General features: G+C 39.0%; 1 protein-coding gene across 1 annotated transcript in view; it reads left to right on the top strand.

The window, feature by feature from the left end:
• PKD1 (polycystin 1, transient receptor potential channel interacting) overlaps window positions 1-20,237 on the top strand; it is a 2,476,043-nt gene that overhangs the window by 2,151,510 nt on the left and 304,296 nt on the right. The window contains exon 43 of the mRNA XM_044088902.1: window positions 13,580-14,351. Within this exon, the coding sequence (XP_043944837.1) occupies window positions 13,580-14,351 (772 nt within the window). The remainder of the gene's footprint in view (window positions 1-13,579; window positions 14,352-20,237) is intronic.

The following is a 20,237-nucleotide window of genomic DNA, read 5'->3' as shown; positions in this document are numbered from 1 at the left end:
AATGAACCATTATATAATAAAATTAAAAGAAAAAAAGACCAATTAAAACAATTGCATTCTATTTAAACCAATGGCAAACATAAAAGACAAAAGGGCTCATTATAATAAGAAAACAGTATGTAATATATAAGTGTCATAAAATTTGAATAATTACCTTTCCAGATCTGGAAATGTGGAACTGACTCTATCACTCCCTGATATAGCAAGCATTGTAAAACAGGTGGAAGTAGAGAAGCCTGATCTAGAGGATGAGGAATTATCCCCTGGAAAGGAGGAAATTCCTCCCAACTGCCATCTGCAACCTTGGTGAATGATCTTCAGAACCCATTTGTCTGAAACTATATGTTACTAAAGAGAAATAGGATATTGAGACTTTCTGGAAGAGAAAAGGGACTACCAGGTTGAGAGGGGGGTCAAGGTCCCTTAAATAGCCATTCTGACTTGTTGCACTGTCCTTGGTTGTGGGAGGCTCCTGTATTCATTTTGGAACTCTCTTGTCATTTCTTCTTAAATGTCTGTTTACCAGCATTTTGCTGAAACTGTTTATTTTGTTTCTTGACACAATTGGATGAGGGGTTTGAGAACCTCTTAGACAATGTAGAAAAGGAGGGCCGAAAAATCCTAGAGATTCACTGTATCAGTTTACCCCTCTCTTCACACTTTTTTACAGAATTTTTTTTATTAATTTAACATAGTTGCAATATATACACAGGAAGGAAGAAATTCAGCATCATATACTGTTACTGCGGTGGTGGTGCTGCGGTAGCGTTGCCGCCTCGCAGACGTTGCCCGTTCGATTCTCAGTTAGAGTGTCTTCTGTGTGGCGACATGCGTGAATGGGCGTTCCTTCGTTGAAGGTTGTGCATTAGGCCCGGCAAGCCAGCACGTACAACTCTACTGCCAATCATTAGCAGACCGGAGTTCCGCTGTGGTGACCCCTAACCGGGAAAAGCCGAAAGACACAAACAAACAATACTGTTACACAGTGTTAGGAATACATTGAATCATCAAGGTAGTCTTGTACAATTAACAAATTAAAAGTCTTGGTATTTTAATAGCAACATTTCAATGCTATCCCAACCACTAAAATTCTTAGTATGATTTATAAATATTATTCTGATCACTTCTTTTTTAGTTTTACATAGTATCACTGTTAAAGTTTAAAATTCTCTGAATGTAGGAACTGAGTTTGATTTCCAGTTTTTTTAATAACTTTTCTAGCTATGCCAGTAAACTCCAGAAAAAGAAGTTATGTACTCACCATAACGTTCCATCTGAGTAGGTAATCTTCATTTGTCAGCATCCGATATGGATCCGATACCCACATGTTGATGAACAAATGAAGTTAACTACTTCAGATGATATTTTATTGTTTGTGTTTTACAAATAAAGGAAGTGGAACATTCATTAGCATTACTGATCTAGTTAAGGAACAATTATCAGACCATAACCCCTTAAAAACATACTTATGTCTACTCAATATACATTTAAGTTTTCACAATCCATAAATATGTGCTTCCAGTCAGCTTTTACAACTTTAAACATTGCCAACAAAATGAAGATGTCATTTTACTAAGCTTAGAGATTTTATAGAGAGTAGCAAACATTTATGTCTTTTATTTCCACATAAAACTTTCCAGTATAAACTTGAAAAAGTTTAACTGATTTACATACCAAAGTTTTATTCTTGCCATCTATTGTCACTCAGTCTGCTACTATCTAAAAAGTTCTGGAATTTTGCATCAAAATCTTTATAATTAATTTATATGTCTTGGACAAGCTTTATTTGTAGGTCAATTTACCTTCAGTGATAGCATTCATATAATGGGGGAATAGTGTTCCGTTCCTCTTCACTCATATTATCTACAACTTCATTTCATTTCTTACTGATGGATAATATTAACTGATTAACAGATTCATCCAATTATAATCTTTCATTAAATATTCTGGCAACTTAGCGTTTCCTTTTTCAAAGCAGTCCGAGCATATTACTAATCCATTCCTTTTTAATAAATTCATTTTAATATTGTTCTGAATTTCCTTAGATCTAGAGGGGTGTGCAACAGGAAAGCACAAAAAATTCCATTTTTATATTAAAGGAGTTTTAAAAACATATTTATTAACTAGTCTAAGAATTGATTTCATATACGCTGAGTCTAAAGATTGAAATTAATTTCCTTCTAAGTTTTTTTTTTAACCAGATGAAAGTATTGTTACATATTTTTAATTTATCATATTTGATAAACTTATACCTGAATGGTTTTCCATTGACTAATGTAAGTTGAGGTTATCCAGATTATAACAAAGTTAAAATGTGTAGCAACAGAATTAAGATTCTACACCTAGGAACCTAATACCATCATACTCCCATAATTTTATATGATTTCTGTAAGCAATTCTTGGCTTTTTAGGAATGAAGTTAACATTTTTTTCTATTTTCTTTAAAAGTTTTTTGTCAGCTATTAAAGCTATTGAATGCAATATATATATATATATATATATATATATATATATATATATATATATATATATATATATATATATATATATTCATTTTAATAAAAAAATAACTGATCATCAAAAGTAAAACAAAAAGAAACATTCAGTGCATTTTTAATAAGAAGTAACACTTCATTTTTTTTCAAAGTTGTTAATAATGTTATTCACATCTTGACAGATTTTTGTTCCTAATTATTTTAGTTCTTTTCCTTCCCAATTCTATTTATATTTATATTTACACTTATCTATTAACTGATTTATCATAAAAGTTTCAGTTTATATTTATTGAAACTTTTCAGTTTCCTCGTCTATTTCTTCAAATGAATAATTTAAATCTTCTATAGTTAGTAAAATAGCATCTGCAAAAAGCTGTATTTTAGATTGACAATCCTTGTTAATTGAGAATCCATTGATTTTTTTTTCCATTGCTTCTTATACTGTTAGCTAAGGGTTCAACAACTACTGCAAATAGTAAAGGGGACAAGGGATACCCTTGCTTTGTGCCTTTGTTTAAAGTGAATTCTTGAGAAATGTAAGTTCTGATTTCAATATATGTTTTGAGTGTTTATACAGTTTTTTAATATTCTAATAAACTGTTCTGGAAGTGCAAATGTTTCCAAAATTTTAAACAAGTAGTTCCAGTCTATACAATAAAAATCTCTCTTGATATCTAAGCTAATCAGGGCCAATTTCTCCTTTGTTCCTTCTGCTAAATTTAAGACAGTTACTACCCTTTTTATATTATCATACATTCATTTATTGACTATAAAATACTGTTTGATCTTCATCAATTAATTTAGCTTCTATATCTCTTAATCTTGTAAAAAAGATGGAACTAAATATATTATAGTCTACATTTAATAATGAAATAGGTCTGTGAGGAAACTAACGTGTTATCCTTTCCTTGTTTAAGTGTAGGTGAGATTACAGAAACTTTCCATGAGGAAGGAATTACTTTGTCACTCTGAATTATCCTGAAAATGTCACTCAGTAATTCTAAAATATTTAACACTAGCAAACTATATAATTCCATGCTTAAACCATGTAATCCTGGAGCTTTATAATTTTTTATTTTTTTAAAGTGTCTTTAACTTCTGTTAATATGATAGGCGCATTCAACAGAGATATTTATTCATTATTAAATTTATTAGTAACATTTTTCTTTAAATACTTGTCAATTTTGTAATTATCAGGATTATTATTTTTATTTTTATTATGAGCCTCATGGAATTTTTTATAAATATTAAGCATTTCTTCTACGTCTGAAGTAAGTTTATTAGTGTGAAGAGTTCAGCTATTACTGACTTGTCTTTTTGTTTCACATCTTACTTCTATTAGCTTTGTAGATTTTTTGAAGTCATTGCATAACTGTGCAATTTTATTTTTTCTAAAGCTGTCTCCACTTTATGCAGTAAAACTCTTTGTTATTTTGTCAATTTTTTAATGACTTGGGTATTATCTAATTTCTTTGTTGTTCAAACCACACATTGTGTATTTCAACTTGTATTTCTTATCCCGCTCTTTCATTTTATTATTAGCCCATCTTCCCATTATATCTTTTAATATGCATTTTTAAGGAGTGCCATAGTATGACTTTACTATCCTGACCATTATCATTCAAAGATAAAAAAAAAAACAATCTTGATTTGTTCTGCAAGGTAACTCTTAATTTCATTATACCTATTGGGACTCTATAAATAATATGAAATGTCCTTACATCCATTAATATATTAATATTTAGTGCATTATTTTCAGATAAAGAACAATAAATAGTTTTAAAATTCAGTTTATTAAGTAAATCTGTCCAGGTATAAATGCTATCAGTTCTAGTTTGGGTACCATGCACATACGAATATGAGTGAAGAACAATGACTTGTCTTCTGCTTTTACTATTAAATCAACTAAATTATTATTACTGATCCATTGGTTTAGTGCTTTAGCTGATGCCAGTATTTTAGCTTTCTTTTCACTTGTATCTTCTATACTAAATATGCAGTTAGAATCCACTGCTAAAATTAAACCACCCTTACAATGACTTTGTAGCAAGTGTAAGTGATCTTTAGCCACTCTTGCACCTATTCCAGGGATCCAGTAAAAATAGCTAGTGTTTAGAGTTTGTCATTATGTTTAATTATTACAAATGTCTACATTCCTTTGGGATTATTAATGGATTCCATTACCTTAGGCATTATACTAGATTTTCTTCAAAGTATAGCAGTTCTTGTCCTCTTTTTGTTAAAAGAAACAGATGATAACATTTTGTAACTTAAGTTATTTAAATATTGTATATCTTTATCTATCAAGTGAGTCTCATGTAAGAATACATCTCCTCTATTTCATTTTAGATATCTCATTAAGGATTTCCTTTTGTTGCCATTGTTCAATCCATTTGCATAACTAGACAATAGATTAAATCTATCCATATTGTGTATTTATAGGTTCATAGGTTGGTACTAGGCTATCAGCCCTAGGGCCTATACAAGCCTAGCCATAACAATTCCCTGGCTATTTCTTCCCACATTATTTACATTACATTATTTAAAAAGATTTATTTTAAAAGATAATATGACACGTTTATCCACCATATTAATTTAATTATATATAATACTCTAATGTATTCCTCCAACAATAGCTTAATATTCCACATTTTTTTTAATTCTTTCTTTCTACAAACCAAATTACTAAAACCCATAAATAACAAAAACAAAGACAAGTCCACAACTGCAACCATATGTACTGCTAATAAAACACAACCTACCATATATACCGAAGTTCCTAGTTTGCAGATCTAATAGACAAACTACTTTACTATCTCTCTACCTAATAGTACCTAAAAATTCATAAAAAATAGTCAAAAGCTACTGTGATTTATAAATAATTACGATATTATATACAAGTCAAAAAATAGACTATTAATTTAGTTATATATTTTGCCATTAAAAACTATTCCACCATTACTACATAAAAGTTTAATAATCCTCTTCTGTTAATCACAGTACTAAATAATCCAACAAATAATGTACTATATACCTATTTATTTGACAGTAATATACATTATCTATTAAATATTTCCAGAATGTCCTTCTATTCTTATATTACAGTAGTCAAAACATGAGGAAGTCTGCCACCAGCTGAAATGAATGTCCGGCCAGTATACAGAAGTCTAAAGCTACTGTAGAGTATGAGCGACGTCGCACAAATTATTGCCCTACATTGGTCATAAAGTGACATTGTGTGTTAAGCAGAAGTCGGCATGCACCAATCCTCAGAACTTTTCTGCCAGTAGTGAGAACGCCTTCTCCGGTCATTTGCTTGTCAGTGAAGTTGCAGATTCTGATCCAGTTAAGTGCCCTGTTGGAGTTTTTTCTTATTGTTTTGTGTGCTACTGTTGTGGTTGAGGTTACATGTCAGCTAGGAAGGGCAAGTATCAGTGTGGAAAGCAAATTCCACATAAAGATTCCCACAAGCTTTGTCTTTTTTGCCTAGGCCCTAACTATGAACATACCTCCTGTTCAGTTTGCAAAGCCTTCATCCCCAAGACCCTGCACAGTCATCTAGCTTCCCTCAATCTGTGTTTAGAGAACCAGCACCTTAAGCACTTAGCACATGACATGGAAGGTATGTTGGGCCCTTCAAGTGAGCCAGTTATTAAGAAGGCCAAGAAATCTAGGCCTGACTTACCTGCTATTCCTCCAATTCCAGATGCCTCTCCTGAGGCTGATGTGGGCCCGGAGACTGTTTTGGGGTCAGTAGGTGAACCTTCGATGGGTACCTGTGTGGAGGCCGTGAAAGACCCTACTAGCATCTCCTCAGGAGATACAATGACGTCTGGTGTGGACGTAGTGGGGGGAGCCCAGGCTTATTGTTACTGAAGGCCCGTTTGGCATTCCTCAAATCATTGTTCGCGAAGATGTCCCAAGCAGTATTCTGTACAACAGGAAGATGCAAGTATGGCATCTTTGATGAATATCAATCAGGATATTGTGCCTTGGATGGATTCTGGTACCCAGAATATTACTCAGGGAAAAGAAAAAGTACATGATACAGTAACAGTTTCCTTTTTTCTGATATTTTGAATAAGAACTGGAATATTATTATGGGTCATCAGAATATCCAGGATAGACTGGGGTTACATCCTAATATTGTGTGTATGTGTGCGCCTAATTTAAAATGCATTATGGAGAAGCAAGTTGTTGAGAATAGTACCAACAATGGGAGGATGGTTCCATGTGGAATGTTTAGTCAGTGCAAACACATTTTTATTGGTACAAGTGTCAGTGTAAGGGGAAGAAATATTGATATAAAAGGAAAATATTCCTGCTATTCCCAGTCAGTGGTATATATTGCTTTGTGCTTGCAATGTCCTGCCTTTTATGTGGGCAAAACTGAATGTAAATGGGTTCAGAGAATATATGCACACCAATGTGATATAGCCCATAAAAAGGAGATAAATGCCTTATATCAGCATCTGATTAAGCACCCTGAACATCAATTAAAATTTGTGGTAGTGCATCAAGTTCAGAAAAGTCCATGTAATGGTCCTTGGAAACTATTCTTGGAACAAAGGGAAACTTGGTGGCAAATTTATTTGAATGCATGTTTTCCCCCTGGGGTGAATGACAGTATTTCCATCTCTAGCACTTTAAAATTGAAACAGTTTGAAGAATAATAAGTACAGTTTTTAAATGCATATTTGTCAGCGAGCATTAATATTTATGTGCTGTTGTGTTTATACACCTGTAAGCATATAGATAGTTTTTCATATATTTTCTTTATATGTTTAAAAAAATATATTTTCTTACATGTTGAAAGATTTTGATAAACAAAGGGTTACTATCAGGGTGGCAGGTTGCAATTTGCATTTTTAATCATTGTTTTAGATTCATTGGCTGTTGGACCATGAGGTATTTCAAATGTGGTATAAGGACAGATAACTTTTTTTCTTTATCTGAAGAGGTTTGGTTCTTGTACCTGACGAAAGTGCTTATTTTCATTAAAGTTTGTGTCCTGGGATTCTACACACTGCTGTGCTTCTTTTGTTTTACTAGGATTGTAGAGTGCAGGCTGGCATCTGGTCCCTCATCCTTCCACCGCATGGATGACCCATAAAATATGCAGGCTGGCATCTGGTCCCTCATCCTTCCACCGCATGGATGACCCATAAAATAAGCAGAAAACTAAGCATGCTTCTCCTGTTACCCAAGAATAGCCTACAGATTGGCAAGCCTTCTCTTATGGGCTATTTAATGCCTTTATGGCTGCGAGACTGTCTACTGGTCTCTCTCTCTTCTCCCTCCTTTTCTCCAGTTTCTCCACCAAAGAGGATTATTGTTGAGGCTTCATCCAATGATGATGACTCATCTGGGGATGAATCTTTGGCATACCCTGCCCAGATGTCATCTCCTTTGGGATATGCTTCCCTTATAGAAAAATTAAATGGCACAGATTCTCCATGGGAGGATATTACCTTTGGGGAAAACATTGTTAAAATGAGGGAGTTCTTTAAATGGGATTGCTCACAGGTGTCAGAAATTCCAAAAAGGTATTATGACCTTCCGCAGATGGATTGCCCTTCTCCATCTGCAGTTCCTCCTGTGCTGCCAGCCTTTTTAGATGCCTTCTCAGTAGCTTCTAAATGACCTGACTCCCACCCTCCTGCCCCTAAAAGCCCTGAAAGGTTTTACAGGGTGCTAGAGAATTCCAAATTCCTGTTTAAATGTCCCTTTGTAGACCCAGCTACATTTTCTATGTCTGCTGACAATACCTCTAAGATGTTGCCTTCCACTTCCCTTCTTCCCTCAGACAAGGAAATTAAAGTTATGGAGAGGTTAGGGAAGAAAGTCTGTACATCAGCAAGTTTGGTATTTAGAGCCATTAATTACCAGACCCATATGGCAAAATATTCTTTAGCCCTTCTCTTTAATGCCAGTAAGCTAATTTCAGAGCTTCCAGACTACAAGAGCTACAAGACCTAAAACAAATTTTTGTGTCCCCAGTTGCCTGATTTCAGAGGAACTATCGCTCGAAAACACCCTTTGTTAAAAAACCTTCCAGAACTCAGTCTTCCAAGGGCAAAAGAGATACTGGAATGCAGTACTCAGCCAAGTCCTCATCATCTTCCCCTGCTGCTCAGAAGTAGCCCTTTCCGAGCAAACCAGGTAGTCTGTGACTACTAACCGCCTTGCAGTCAGACCCCTCTTTCCTTACATCTTTCTCTGTCTCTTCTTGCTTGGAAACAGATCACCCAGGACTCTTGGGTCCTCTCAATTATCCTTCAGGGATACTTCATGGTGTGGAAGACTCCATCTTCTTTCAGGGGTATTCCTCAACTCCCAAAAGAACAGCTGGATTACTTTCCCAAAGTCATTTTCAGCCTTCTTTCTCAGGGTACCATTCAGGAGGTGTCACCTTTCGAAATAGGGAAAGTTTTTTTCTCCAGAATGTTCCTAGTTCCCAGAAAAGATGGCCCTTGGAGGCTCATCCCAGACTTGTCCCACCTAAACACCTTCCTGAACGTCCCCACCTTTTGCATGCTATCCCTGATCATTCTACTTCCCCCATCCTTCCTCAGGCCTACATGATGTCTCTGGATATCAAGGATGCTTACCTCCACATCCCTATTTATCCTCGGTTCAGGAAGAAGCTTTGCGTTACTATTAGTTTCTCACATTTTCAATTCTCTGAATTGCCTTCTGTTCTGTCTATGGCTCCAAGGGTCTTCACAAAATGCTTACCTCTTGTCATAGCCTTTTGAAGACTAAGAGGTGTAACTAGTTAACACAAAGAAGCTGGGATGTTTGGATCTACTTTCATTAGATGAAAGTACGATCCACCGAATTGTACTTACCCGAGCTAAATCCACCGAAGCTGCACTTCATCGAATGAACGGACTGCTGAATTCCTTTCACAGGGAAAGAAACCACTTAACCACCATGGACACCAAACGAAATGGAGGAAAAGTAAACCCACCAAAGTGGGGGGCTTATCCCCCTACACCCCCCTACTTAAGTATACCAACTCCGAGATCACACTACACGGAAGAGAGGTCACAGTTCACCATGGTGGTTAAGTGTTTACTTCCCTGTGAAAGGAATTTGGCAGTCTGTTCGTTGAAGTGCAGCTTTGGTGGATTCAGCTCGGGTAAATAAAATTCAGTGGTTTGTACTTTTGTCTAATGAAAGTAGATCCGGTTTTATATACTTTATTAGAACAAACACATCAGGATGGATTGCAGCAACATAAAATATAAACAAACTGACTAGTACATACATGCATGCTTACACTTCTACGACTCTCAACAGAATGGCACTCTAGCTTGCATGTGCTGACTGGAAAGCTTCTTAAAGGTACATGTACTCTCTGATCTATGTCCTTCCTCTTTATGGAGATGTCTTGCAATAATATTTCAGATAGGCATGCAAATTATACAGACAATAATGAATAAACAACATTCATGTCCAGGTTGCTGTGTATCTGGAACAAGGTCTGGAAATACGACCTGAACTTGTTATGTAGCAGTTTGGACTGGGTTTAGCAACAGGGACAAGCATTGGTGAACTATCTGCTTTATGACTGTTGGCGATATTCTCAGGAACAGGGATATTTGCTGGAATGTCTTCTGGAACTGGAACATTGGATACATCACTCTGAGAACTAGAGTCTTTATCACAGGCAAGATGCTGCAATATAGATTTTGACACCAGGACTAAATGTTTCCAGTTCCACCTAAATTCTATTCCTTGTGATGGCACAATGTACCATCTCAGCTCTTGACACAAACTTTTCATGACTACAATCCAATCAAAACCTTTTGCTGTCTGCATCCTCACTATTTCCCCTTCTTGTAGTGGATTGAGCAGTTTGCTGGTCTTATAACAGGACTTATGGGGCAAGCGCTTTCTAAGGAGTTGAGCTTTCACTGCTTTGTTGTTTTTAGCACATGAACCCAACAAATTACTACTGATGGGCAGTGTGGTTCTGGTTTGTCTCGACATATGATGTCCTTCAAGGATGCATCTGCAGTCATAACATATGGGTTGTCCTGCCTCAGGCAGCCCTTCGGTCGGCAAGAAAGACTAATGCATACCTATCGGACATCTACATTTATGGTAGGTACAAAACTGTACTTTTCTGAACAGGGAAACCAAGATGATTATCGCGTGAAATATTTCTGAGATTCAGGAGAGTTAGAAAAACATCACTAATATCTAATTTCGACTTCTCTAACAACTGTTTTGCACTTTGAACTACAGGTTATGCCAAGCTTGTTGGTATTCAGGACTACTCGTAACATAAGCAAAGTCCCATGTTTCAACAAATCTCTTGAACTGCTGACTTGTAAACTATGCACCATTGTCAGAAATAATTTTGTGCAGACCATCATGGACAGAAAAATGACACTTCATTTTAGTAATGAGAGTACTGGACTTGAGATTAGGAAGTAGGTCAATCTCGACCCAATTTGAATAACAATCTACTAACACCTAGTAATGCTGACCATTCCATTTCGAAAATATCTGTAGCCACTATCAAACAAGGTAGTTCAGGAATATGGTTTAGCTGAAGTGGTTCTTTTTGTTGATGCAGCTTAGTACTATTACAAACAGAACAATCTGAAAGTACTTTCTCAATGTCTAATGACACAGAAGGCCAAAATACTAGTCCTCTTGCCCTTCTTTTGATAGAATCAGTTCCTTGGTGGCCATGATGTAAGACCTTAATATACTCTTGTTGAAAGGATTTTGGAACAATCACATTTGGAACTTTCATGATGATACAATTGTCAAACAAAATCTTGTCTCTGTAAGGAAAATAATGTTGCACTTCTAGTGGTAAGCGAGATTGCTTTGACAGCCATCCTTGACTGATAAAGTGGTTGTGCTTCTCGAGACTTAGATCTGAAGCAGTATGAGTTCTAAGCTCATCAAGATGTGTGGAAGAAAAATTTCTCACTTCCATGATTTCAAAATCAGGTGTCTCATTTTCATGCTGTTTAGTGGTTTTCCTGGGCAATCTGGCTAAAGTATCAGCAAGATAAAGAAGTTTGCCTTTTGTGTAGACAAGACTGAAATTATGCATGTGTAGTTTCAGTATCGTGTTGCAATCTTGCATGAGCTGTGTGCTTAGGCTTTCTCAAAATAATGACTAAATGTTGGTGGACAGTCTCAATCTGAATTAGTGAGCCATAAATATAATCACAGAACTTGGAACATGCAAACACAATTCCCAAGAGTTCTTTCTCTATCTTGGCATACTGCATCTCAGTTTGGGTTAGAGTTCTCAATGCTTGGGCTACTGGTCTACCCTCTTGAAGAATGACTGCACCAAGACCAAATTAGAAGCACTGCATGAAAGAGTTACTGGTTTGTGAACATCATAATATCTCAAAGTAGGTGGACTTGGCAATTCACTGTTTCAGGACATTAAATGCTCTTTGGTGTTGTTCTGACCAGGACCAGGTTACATCTTTGCATGTCAGCACTCTCAGCGGTGCTGAAAGTTGGCTCAGATCTGGAATGAACTTGCCTAGATAGTTGACCGTGCCAAAAAAGCGCTGTAGGGCTTGGACATCGTCTGGAGCTGGCATCTCAAGAGTTGGTGATTGCTTGGAAGGATCTGGTCGTAAGCCTGAACTGGTAAACAAATGACCAGCTTAGAAGGATCTGGTCGTAACCCTGAACTGGTAAACGAATGACCAACATGATTAACTTCTCATAGCCTTAATTTGCACTTCTGAGGATTCAGCTTAAGATTCACTTCACAAGCTCGGTCCAGAACTTTCTTGAGGTTTCTGTCATATTCAACTCCTACAAGAATATCACCTACTATAATAGTATATCACCTACTATAATAGTATATGGATAACCAGAAAAAAATGTTCCATTGAACACTAAAAGACTTCACTAGCAGAATTTATCCCAAGGCATTCTCAAAAATCTGTACCTGCCAAAAGGTGTGCTGAAAGTAGTCAGCAATGAAGATTTTCGGTCAAGCAAAATTTTCCAAAATGAACTTTTTGCATCTAAGACAGAAAAAACAGTGGCATTTGGCATAAGAGCAGCAACTTCTTTGATTGTACGCATTAGATGATAGGTCATTTTAATGCTTTGTTCAAGTCTCGTGGATCAGTACATATTCTGATATCCTTTGAGCTTTTCTTATGAGCTACCACCATGGAGGATACCCATTCAGTTGGTTCTTCTACTGGACAAATCACTCCTTGCTGCACCATTCTGTCTAACTCAGCTTTGACTCTATTCTGCATAGCTAGTGGAACTTTCTGTGCTGGTCTGACAACTGGGTTTACTACAGGGTCTAACTTCATGGAGTATACAACTGGGAGTTTGCCTAGTTTGTCTTCAAAAAGATCAGCATAGTCAGAAAAAATAGTCTGGGCAAAATTGGAGCTATTCAAACTCACATGGTGGACTTCCTTATTAAATGAAAGTATTCCCATTTTCATACTGTCTCTAGAGGCCTAGTAATGACTGTAATTGCCTTTTGACTACATAAAACTGCAAGTCATGGCTGTTCCCAGCATTACTGAGCCTTCAGTTTGAATTTCTTCATCACCATAAGCAACAAGCTTCGCACACTTCACCAAATCAAGTTTCTCACCAGCTCTTACTATAACAAACGTTTCTGCTGACATAGCACTGCACTTTGAACCCGTTTGTGAATCTGTTCGCCAATGTAAATAGCACGTTGAAGTAAAACTTGGAGCAATGGAAGTCTCTTCCTCGTCGGATTCGCTGTTCAAGCAGCTTTTATGCCCTTTGTGCGCCCAGCTTTATACTGATCCAGTAGAGTTACCTTGCCAACACTTTTTCTGCAGTGGCTGCATAACCATGCACTGGCAAGAGTTTGGTAGTTGCGTCTGCCCTCACTGTAGTACTGTGTTTGAAGGGGACAACTTCTGAACCAACAAGTTGCTGAACAATATCACAGAGTATCTGCAGCAGAGGCAATTGATGGCAATGGAGATGCATTCTTACCCTCTGTGTACAGAACACCAGAAGAAGCTGGAGCATTTTTGTATCACCGACACTGAAGTAATTTGCCTGGATTGTCGGGATTCCAGGAAGCATCTTCACCATGAGGTGCTCATTGCCCAAGAAGCAGCAGGAGAATTTAAGGAGCAGCTAAAGAAATCCCTGAAGAATCTGTCCCACAAGAGAGACCAGCAGAACTCGATTATAGAAAACTTTGAAGCTCAGCTCAATGCGATTCCAGAGAAGACCAGGGCAGTGGAAGAGCAAATCAAGAAGAGCTTTGGCAAGTTGCATGCCTTCCTGTATGAAGAAGAGAATGCCCTGCTACGGAAACTTCATGAAGATGAGGAGCAACTAAGACAGATCCTGGAGCAGCGCATCCAGATTATCAAGAATGAGCTACAGTTGCTGACCACTGGAGTAGATGAAATAGAAAAGAGCATTGAAGAGGAAGATGAAATCTCTTTTCTGATGAAACTGAAAGAAATGCAGGAAAGGACCAATATCCCAAGTAAAGATGTGGACCTGTCCCCTGTGGCATTAAGTGATGACCAGTATGCTGGGCCACTGCAGTACTGGATCTGGAGGAAGATGCTTAATATTCTCGAATTAACTCCAGAACCAGTTATGTTAAACCCTGAGACTGCCTGCCCCTTCTTGATCCTTGATGGACAGACAAGAGTGCATTGTGGTGACAAGAAACGATCAGTGCCTAACCTTCCTGAGAGGTTTGACCCTGCTGCATGTGTTCTGGGCAACACTGGATTTGACTCTGGAAGATACTATTGGGAAGTGGATGTTGGTATAAAGACTGAGTGGGGATTGGGTGTGGCAAAGGATTCTGTGACTCGAAAGGGGGAGGTAAAACCATCACCTTCCAATGGGTTCTGGGCCATTATTTGAGATGGAGAGGTGTATGGGGCCTATACTGTGCCTCCTACCCCTCTTAAGCTGACCAAGCAGCCTAGGAGGATTGGAGTATACCTTGATTGTGAGAAAGGGTTGCTGTCATTCTATGACCCTTATGAGTTCTGCTGTATCTACACCTACAAAGACACCTTTGTGGAAAAGGTGTACCCTTTCTTCTTTACTGGTGTGAAGATGGGCAAGGGGCTACCATTGCAGATTGTGACACCTAGGCTGTGATACCAGGGATGGCAGAGCAAATAAGTACCATCATCAAAAAAGCAGTAGGCACTCTTTGTTACCTATAGGGGTGGGAGATTGGCATAATGGTTAAGGTGTTTGCCTTATAAACCAATGGTGCAGGGTTTGATTCTCAAATGGGGTAATTGCCTAGGCTTAAAATGGCGCACAAAGGCAGTTAGCCTAGTACTAATCTATGAATTAGCTTTCAGCTCTATGGGTCTCCCATTAATCAAAAGAGTACAAAATACTTCACTCTTTGCCTATTTGACTGTTTCACCAAGCACAGACACACCATAAAAGTAAAAAGTAGGGTCACAGCTTTTTAGTTGAACAACTTGTCTTTTGGAATGTTCTCTCTTATTAAAAGAATGGACCTCTTTTGATGTACAAAACCTTTGAAAATGATTCCACTTTTTATATTTGTGACACTGATATCCAAAAGCTAAGCACTTTTTTATTTTAGGCTCATGATTTCCACCATAATTATGACAGTTAACCATGAGGCTAGGTGAGGGCACATGCTTTAATTTTGCTCACTCACCCTTGTGCTTCACTGAGCATGTCTGCTTTACAGTGCACACTTTGAAATTTTGGTAGAAAGACTCGGGGGTTTCCCAGGGACTGCTGCAGGACTCCGAAGCTGCCATGTGCTTGGGCCTGTTTTTTTTAACCGTGTGCTGCATACTATCAACATTAGCACCGGAAGGCACTGAAAGCATGCATTTCTCATTTGTAACCATATTCGTGTGCTTTTCTGTGAGCGTGTGTATTTTACAAATCTCTATGGCATTAGAAGCAAAATCTTTCTCACTGCATCATCTTTAATACCACACACAAGCCTGTCTTTTATCAACTAATCCATTAAACCACCAAATCTGCACATTTTAGCTTTGTTTCTCAAGTCAGTTATGTATGCTGCAAAAGTTTCACCAGGCTTTTGATCTCTTGTGTAAATTATGTGCCTTTCCATTGTAATATTCATTTGGGGGTAATACATTTCTCTAAATTCACATTTAAGCACTCTGGGCCTTCCTTAATTTTAGCCGGTACCACTATATGGCGTTTACCCCCCTCCCCTGCATACACAGCAGGTGCATACACAAATGAACGTTCTCTTTCTATGGCTTCTGAATCAGCTAAATTAAGCAGAATAAATGCCTTTGTACATGCATCTTTATCAGAAAAAGCAGCCTGTATGAAACTATCATACTTTTGCTCAAACACTCTCCAATTTTCTGCAGTATTACTATCAAATATAAGTGGAGCAGGTCTGCAAAATCTGTCTGCCATGCCAACAAATTATGCATAAATACAGTGCAAATATGGCCCTTGTAATTATGTATGAACATGCACAAACACCAAGTACTTGCAACAACATTCAAATGCACAATATACTCTTCGAAGACTGTACTTTGCAAAATATTCTTTGAAATGGCTGTATTTTATGAAAATAACTGCACTGTAATACTGCACAAACTTGCAAACATTTTGTACACTTCGAATATCTGTAATAGCTTTAGTTAATATGAAAAAGTAGCACAGAGTAAAAAATATTTTTTTCCTTATTTTATATGATTCAGACATTGTTTCAAACATTTTCATAACTATTTTGAATATTTTGTCAACATGTCACAGTTTCAAACATTTTGTTCAATTAGAAATTTGTTTTGAGTATTCAAAGTGCTTTGTTTTATATTCATTGAGTAAAAAAATAATTTGGTACCTGGAATTCATTTCTGACCTGCGTTGCGAGTCGTTTGAGCAGTAGGGACTGATCTACTCATGTGTATTCCTCCAATTTAAACTTGTGCCTCCTGGTATTGACTCTGGATCCAACTTCTGACACCATGTTGCTTGTCTTGTGTAACTAGTTAAGATGAAGAGGCTAGCATGTTAATTTCTGTACTATATTGCATACAAACACATCAGGATGGATAGCAGCAACATAAAATATAAATGAACTAACTGACTGACTAGTACAGACATGCATGCTTATACCTCTGCAACTCTCTGCAAAATGACACTTTAGCTTGCATGTGTTCAGTACTTATATGCTGACTGGAAACTTCTAAAAGGTATGTACACACTCTGATCTACAAGGGATATTCAGATTTTCCCATACCTGGATGATCTTCTCCAGGCTCACTCTACAGATACCCTTCAAGAGAATCTGCTCTTCACGGTTTCATAGATGGTCTATTATTCACTATCAACTATCAAAAATCTACCATGGTTCCTTCACACGACCATGGGCAGGATTCACGAAGGCTTGCATGGAGTCTAAGAGTAATGTAAGACTCCATGCAGCCCTCGCAATCCAGGAACAGCCCGAAATTCCGTGTAAGAGACCAGCTAAAACGTCACTTACACGGAGTGGGCGTGGATATGCTAATCACCTCACTTGCAGCCGAAAGGCATGCAAATGAGGTATATTAGCGATCCAGGAAGCCCAAAGCAGCCCGTTTAAAAGCCGTTTTAGCTGCAGAAATGTACTCAGTTGACAACTGAGTACGTTTCTGCAAATAACACAATGGAGCCATGTCAGCTCCAAATAAAGGGTGCATATGTGTCAGGCAGCATGCCAATGGCCAAATATGTGGCCATTGGCAAGGTACCCCGATGCAAATATGAGAAATAAATATGTTTTTTTTCGCCGAAGTTTAAACACAGCGCAGCCCTGCGCAAACGGGCTGCGCTATATAAAACATAAAAATGAAGGTTATAAACCCACAAATGTGGGTTTTATGCAATACATGAATTTACTATGCAGGGACCAGCAGACCAAAAACAACATGGCCACCGTTTAGTGGTTGCTAAGGGAGGAAGCTGAGTCTAAGACATGTAACTAAGTATTAGTAGGCAATCTGATGTAAATGAGTGTTATGATACTGAATTCCACTGTCACATAGCAAATGAGCACATTCTGAGTAGTGTAAGAGATACATAAGGGGGAGGAATAGAGTAGGAGATAGGTGACATCACAGGGGGGAATGGCAGAAAGAAATGCAGTTCATTGGAGGTCAGTGTTACATGACAGATGTCAGACACATATCATGGAAAGAGGAGTGCCCCAAGATAAGCATGGGAAAGTCAAGAAATGGAAGGTGTACACTGTTGCTTACACCAAAGTTTCTTGCTGGGCGTGCATGCGCACGTGTGCGCGCCATGAGGTGCGAGTAGAGCAGTGTGTGCGTGTGTAAGGCAGACTGAGCATGTGGGAGCCTGTTGGCAGACTTATAAGACTGTTTGCGCTGGTGTGTGCACATTTTAACCCGAATAAGACAATTCTAAACGGTGTAAGCCACTGTGAGCGTGTTTCTGCTGGTATGCGCGTTGCTCCCCCCTGAGGAAACAGGAAGCAACAGAATTAGTAGGAAGCTAGCAGGGAATACTGCTGGAGCTAGCAGGTGAAAACAATTAGAAGCAGGCAATTACACAGGCAGAATAGTAGCCCAGCCAAGCACTTAAAACTCTGCAAACAGCAGTACAGGATGTTTCTCTCAAGAGACACTGCAAGACAGGAGTAAGCTATTAGAAGTGAAAACTGAAAAAGCTGAACTCAGAGCAGAAATGATAGGGGCTGCCATAGCTGTCATAAGGAGACATAGGCTACTTGCTGAGGGTGGTGACAATGCAAATGGTGCCAGACAACCCACAGTGAGGAGACGGAGAAGAGTGTACAGGCCCAGGGTCACCTACCACGGGTTACATGAGCTGGAGATAGTGGAGCGCTATAGAGTGGACAGAGCCCTCCTGCAGCAAATTGTTGAGCTGTGCAGGCCACGCCTCACACACAGAACCAACAGAGGGGAACCCATCCCAGTGGAAACCAAGGTATGTGTTGGCCTAAGAATACTAGCAACAGGTACCTTCCAGAGACCAACTGGTGATATGATGGGTATATCACAGGCATCAGCCTCCAGGGTACTGCACCAGTTCCTGGATGCCATGTCAGCACATGTCGGTGATCATGTATATTTCCCCAATGCCCGTGAGGTATTGGCCAGCAATATGCGTCTCTTCCAGCAAATAGCGGAATACCCTGAGGTAGTGGGTGCAATAGACTGTACTCACATACGCATCAAAGCACCAGCCGATGAGCGGGGTAGGGCCTACATTAACCGCAAGGGCTTCCCCTCCATCAACTGCCAGGTCGTGTGTGATATCCAGGGCGTAATAATGAATGTGTGTGCTGGCTGCCCTGGGAGCTACCATGATTCCCATATCTGGCATTTGACGCAGCTGTACCAGACATTTGCCAATGGGGACATCCCACATGGACACCTAGTGTGGGATGCAGGTTATGCACTGGAGCCGTGGCTGATGACACCCATCAGAAACGCACACACACCTGAACAGGAACGCCACAATGAGGCACACACACAAACAAGTAATGTAATAGAGCTTGTGTTTGGGCTGCTCAAGTCACGGTTCCGGTGTCTGGACACATCTGGTGGAGCCTTGCAGTACTCACCAACTACATGTACCCAAATTGTCATGGTATGTGCTATGCTACATAATATGATCTTGCGGAAACAGCTGCAGCAGGACCAGCATAGGGCCGGGCCAAACAGCCCCCTACCATTGCCAAGGCCATCACAGGCAGAGTGTGACTCGGAGGAGGAACAACCTGAGCCTGCCCCAGTAGGCAGAAGTAGGCATGCCCAGTATGCCCTGGCCTTGGCAAAGAGGCAACGCATAGCACATACACTGGCTCAGTAGGAACCCTGGGAAAGATACCCCTCTCTGACTCACTCATGTAATAACAGGGATGCCTAAAATGACATAACCTGCTCTCAAACATGTACAGGGAGTGTAGTATGTGCATCCGACAGAGGCAGCCCTGCAGCACCATCTGAGGCATGAATGCCATGTGTTAAGCAATGTAACACCATGTAGTATATGCAAACTTGATGACCCTGACTAACATCCTACCCTCACCAAGCATGATGCCACAATATGACGATGAGATGATCAATCGCAATAATTGGCTGAAGTATTGCTGTTAGTCAAAGGGGATCCAATGTGTGCCAGCCTGGGATGACATGCTGAGCATGACATGATGCACCACCTGCTAGGGGTGGCGTGCACCTTTCAGTCCTGGCTGTATGGATACTGGCAAAGGCTGTTGTTACCCACAGCGTGCCTTAAACAGGTAAGGCTCAAAACACAAACCCACCTCCATAGGTATCACAAGGGATAACAACCTAGATGTAATGCTACCCAATGCCAGAAGTCTAAACAGCAAGATGCATGCAGTCTAAACTCACCCAGTATGGAGAATGTTGATATCTGTCCTGTAACAGAAAACTGGATCAAGGCTCACAACAGCACCTTAATTCTACCAGGTTACACCTCATACAAGCTACAAAAGGAGGGTGACTAGCAATAATTGTCAAGGATAACCACACCCCCATGTTGGTACCACAACAAGAAGCAGCATGTACTAGCCATGGTCAAGTAACAGTGGCTGAAACTGCCTCCCAGTTTATAGCCTGCAACAGACTACCATCCTAACACCAGGAACTGCACTTGGCCTATGTTGGAATACATGAATATATCAAGCCCTCCAAACCACATTATATTGGGTGACTGAAA

Source organism: Protopterus annectens, chromosome 12.part0 (assembly GCF_019279795.1).
Source record: "Protopterus annectens isolate FY-2018-M chromosome 12.part0, PAN1.0, whole genome shotgun sequence".
In the NCBI taxonomy this organism is placed as follows: domain Eukaryota; kingdom Metazoa; phylum Chordata; order Ceratodontiformes; family Protopteridae; genus Protopterus; species Protopterus annectens.
The sequence above is the reverse complement of the archived record's forward strand: the minus strand, read 5'-3'. Positions and strand labels throughout refer to the sequence as shown.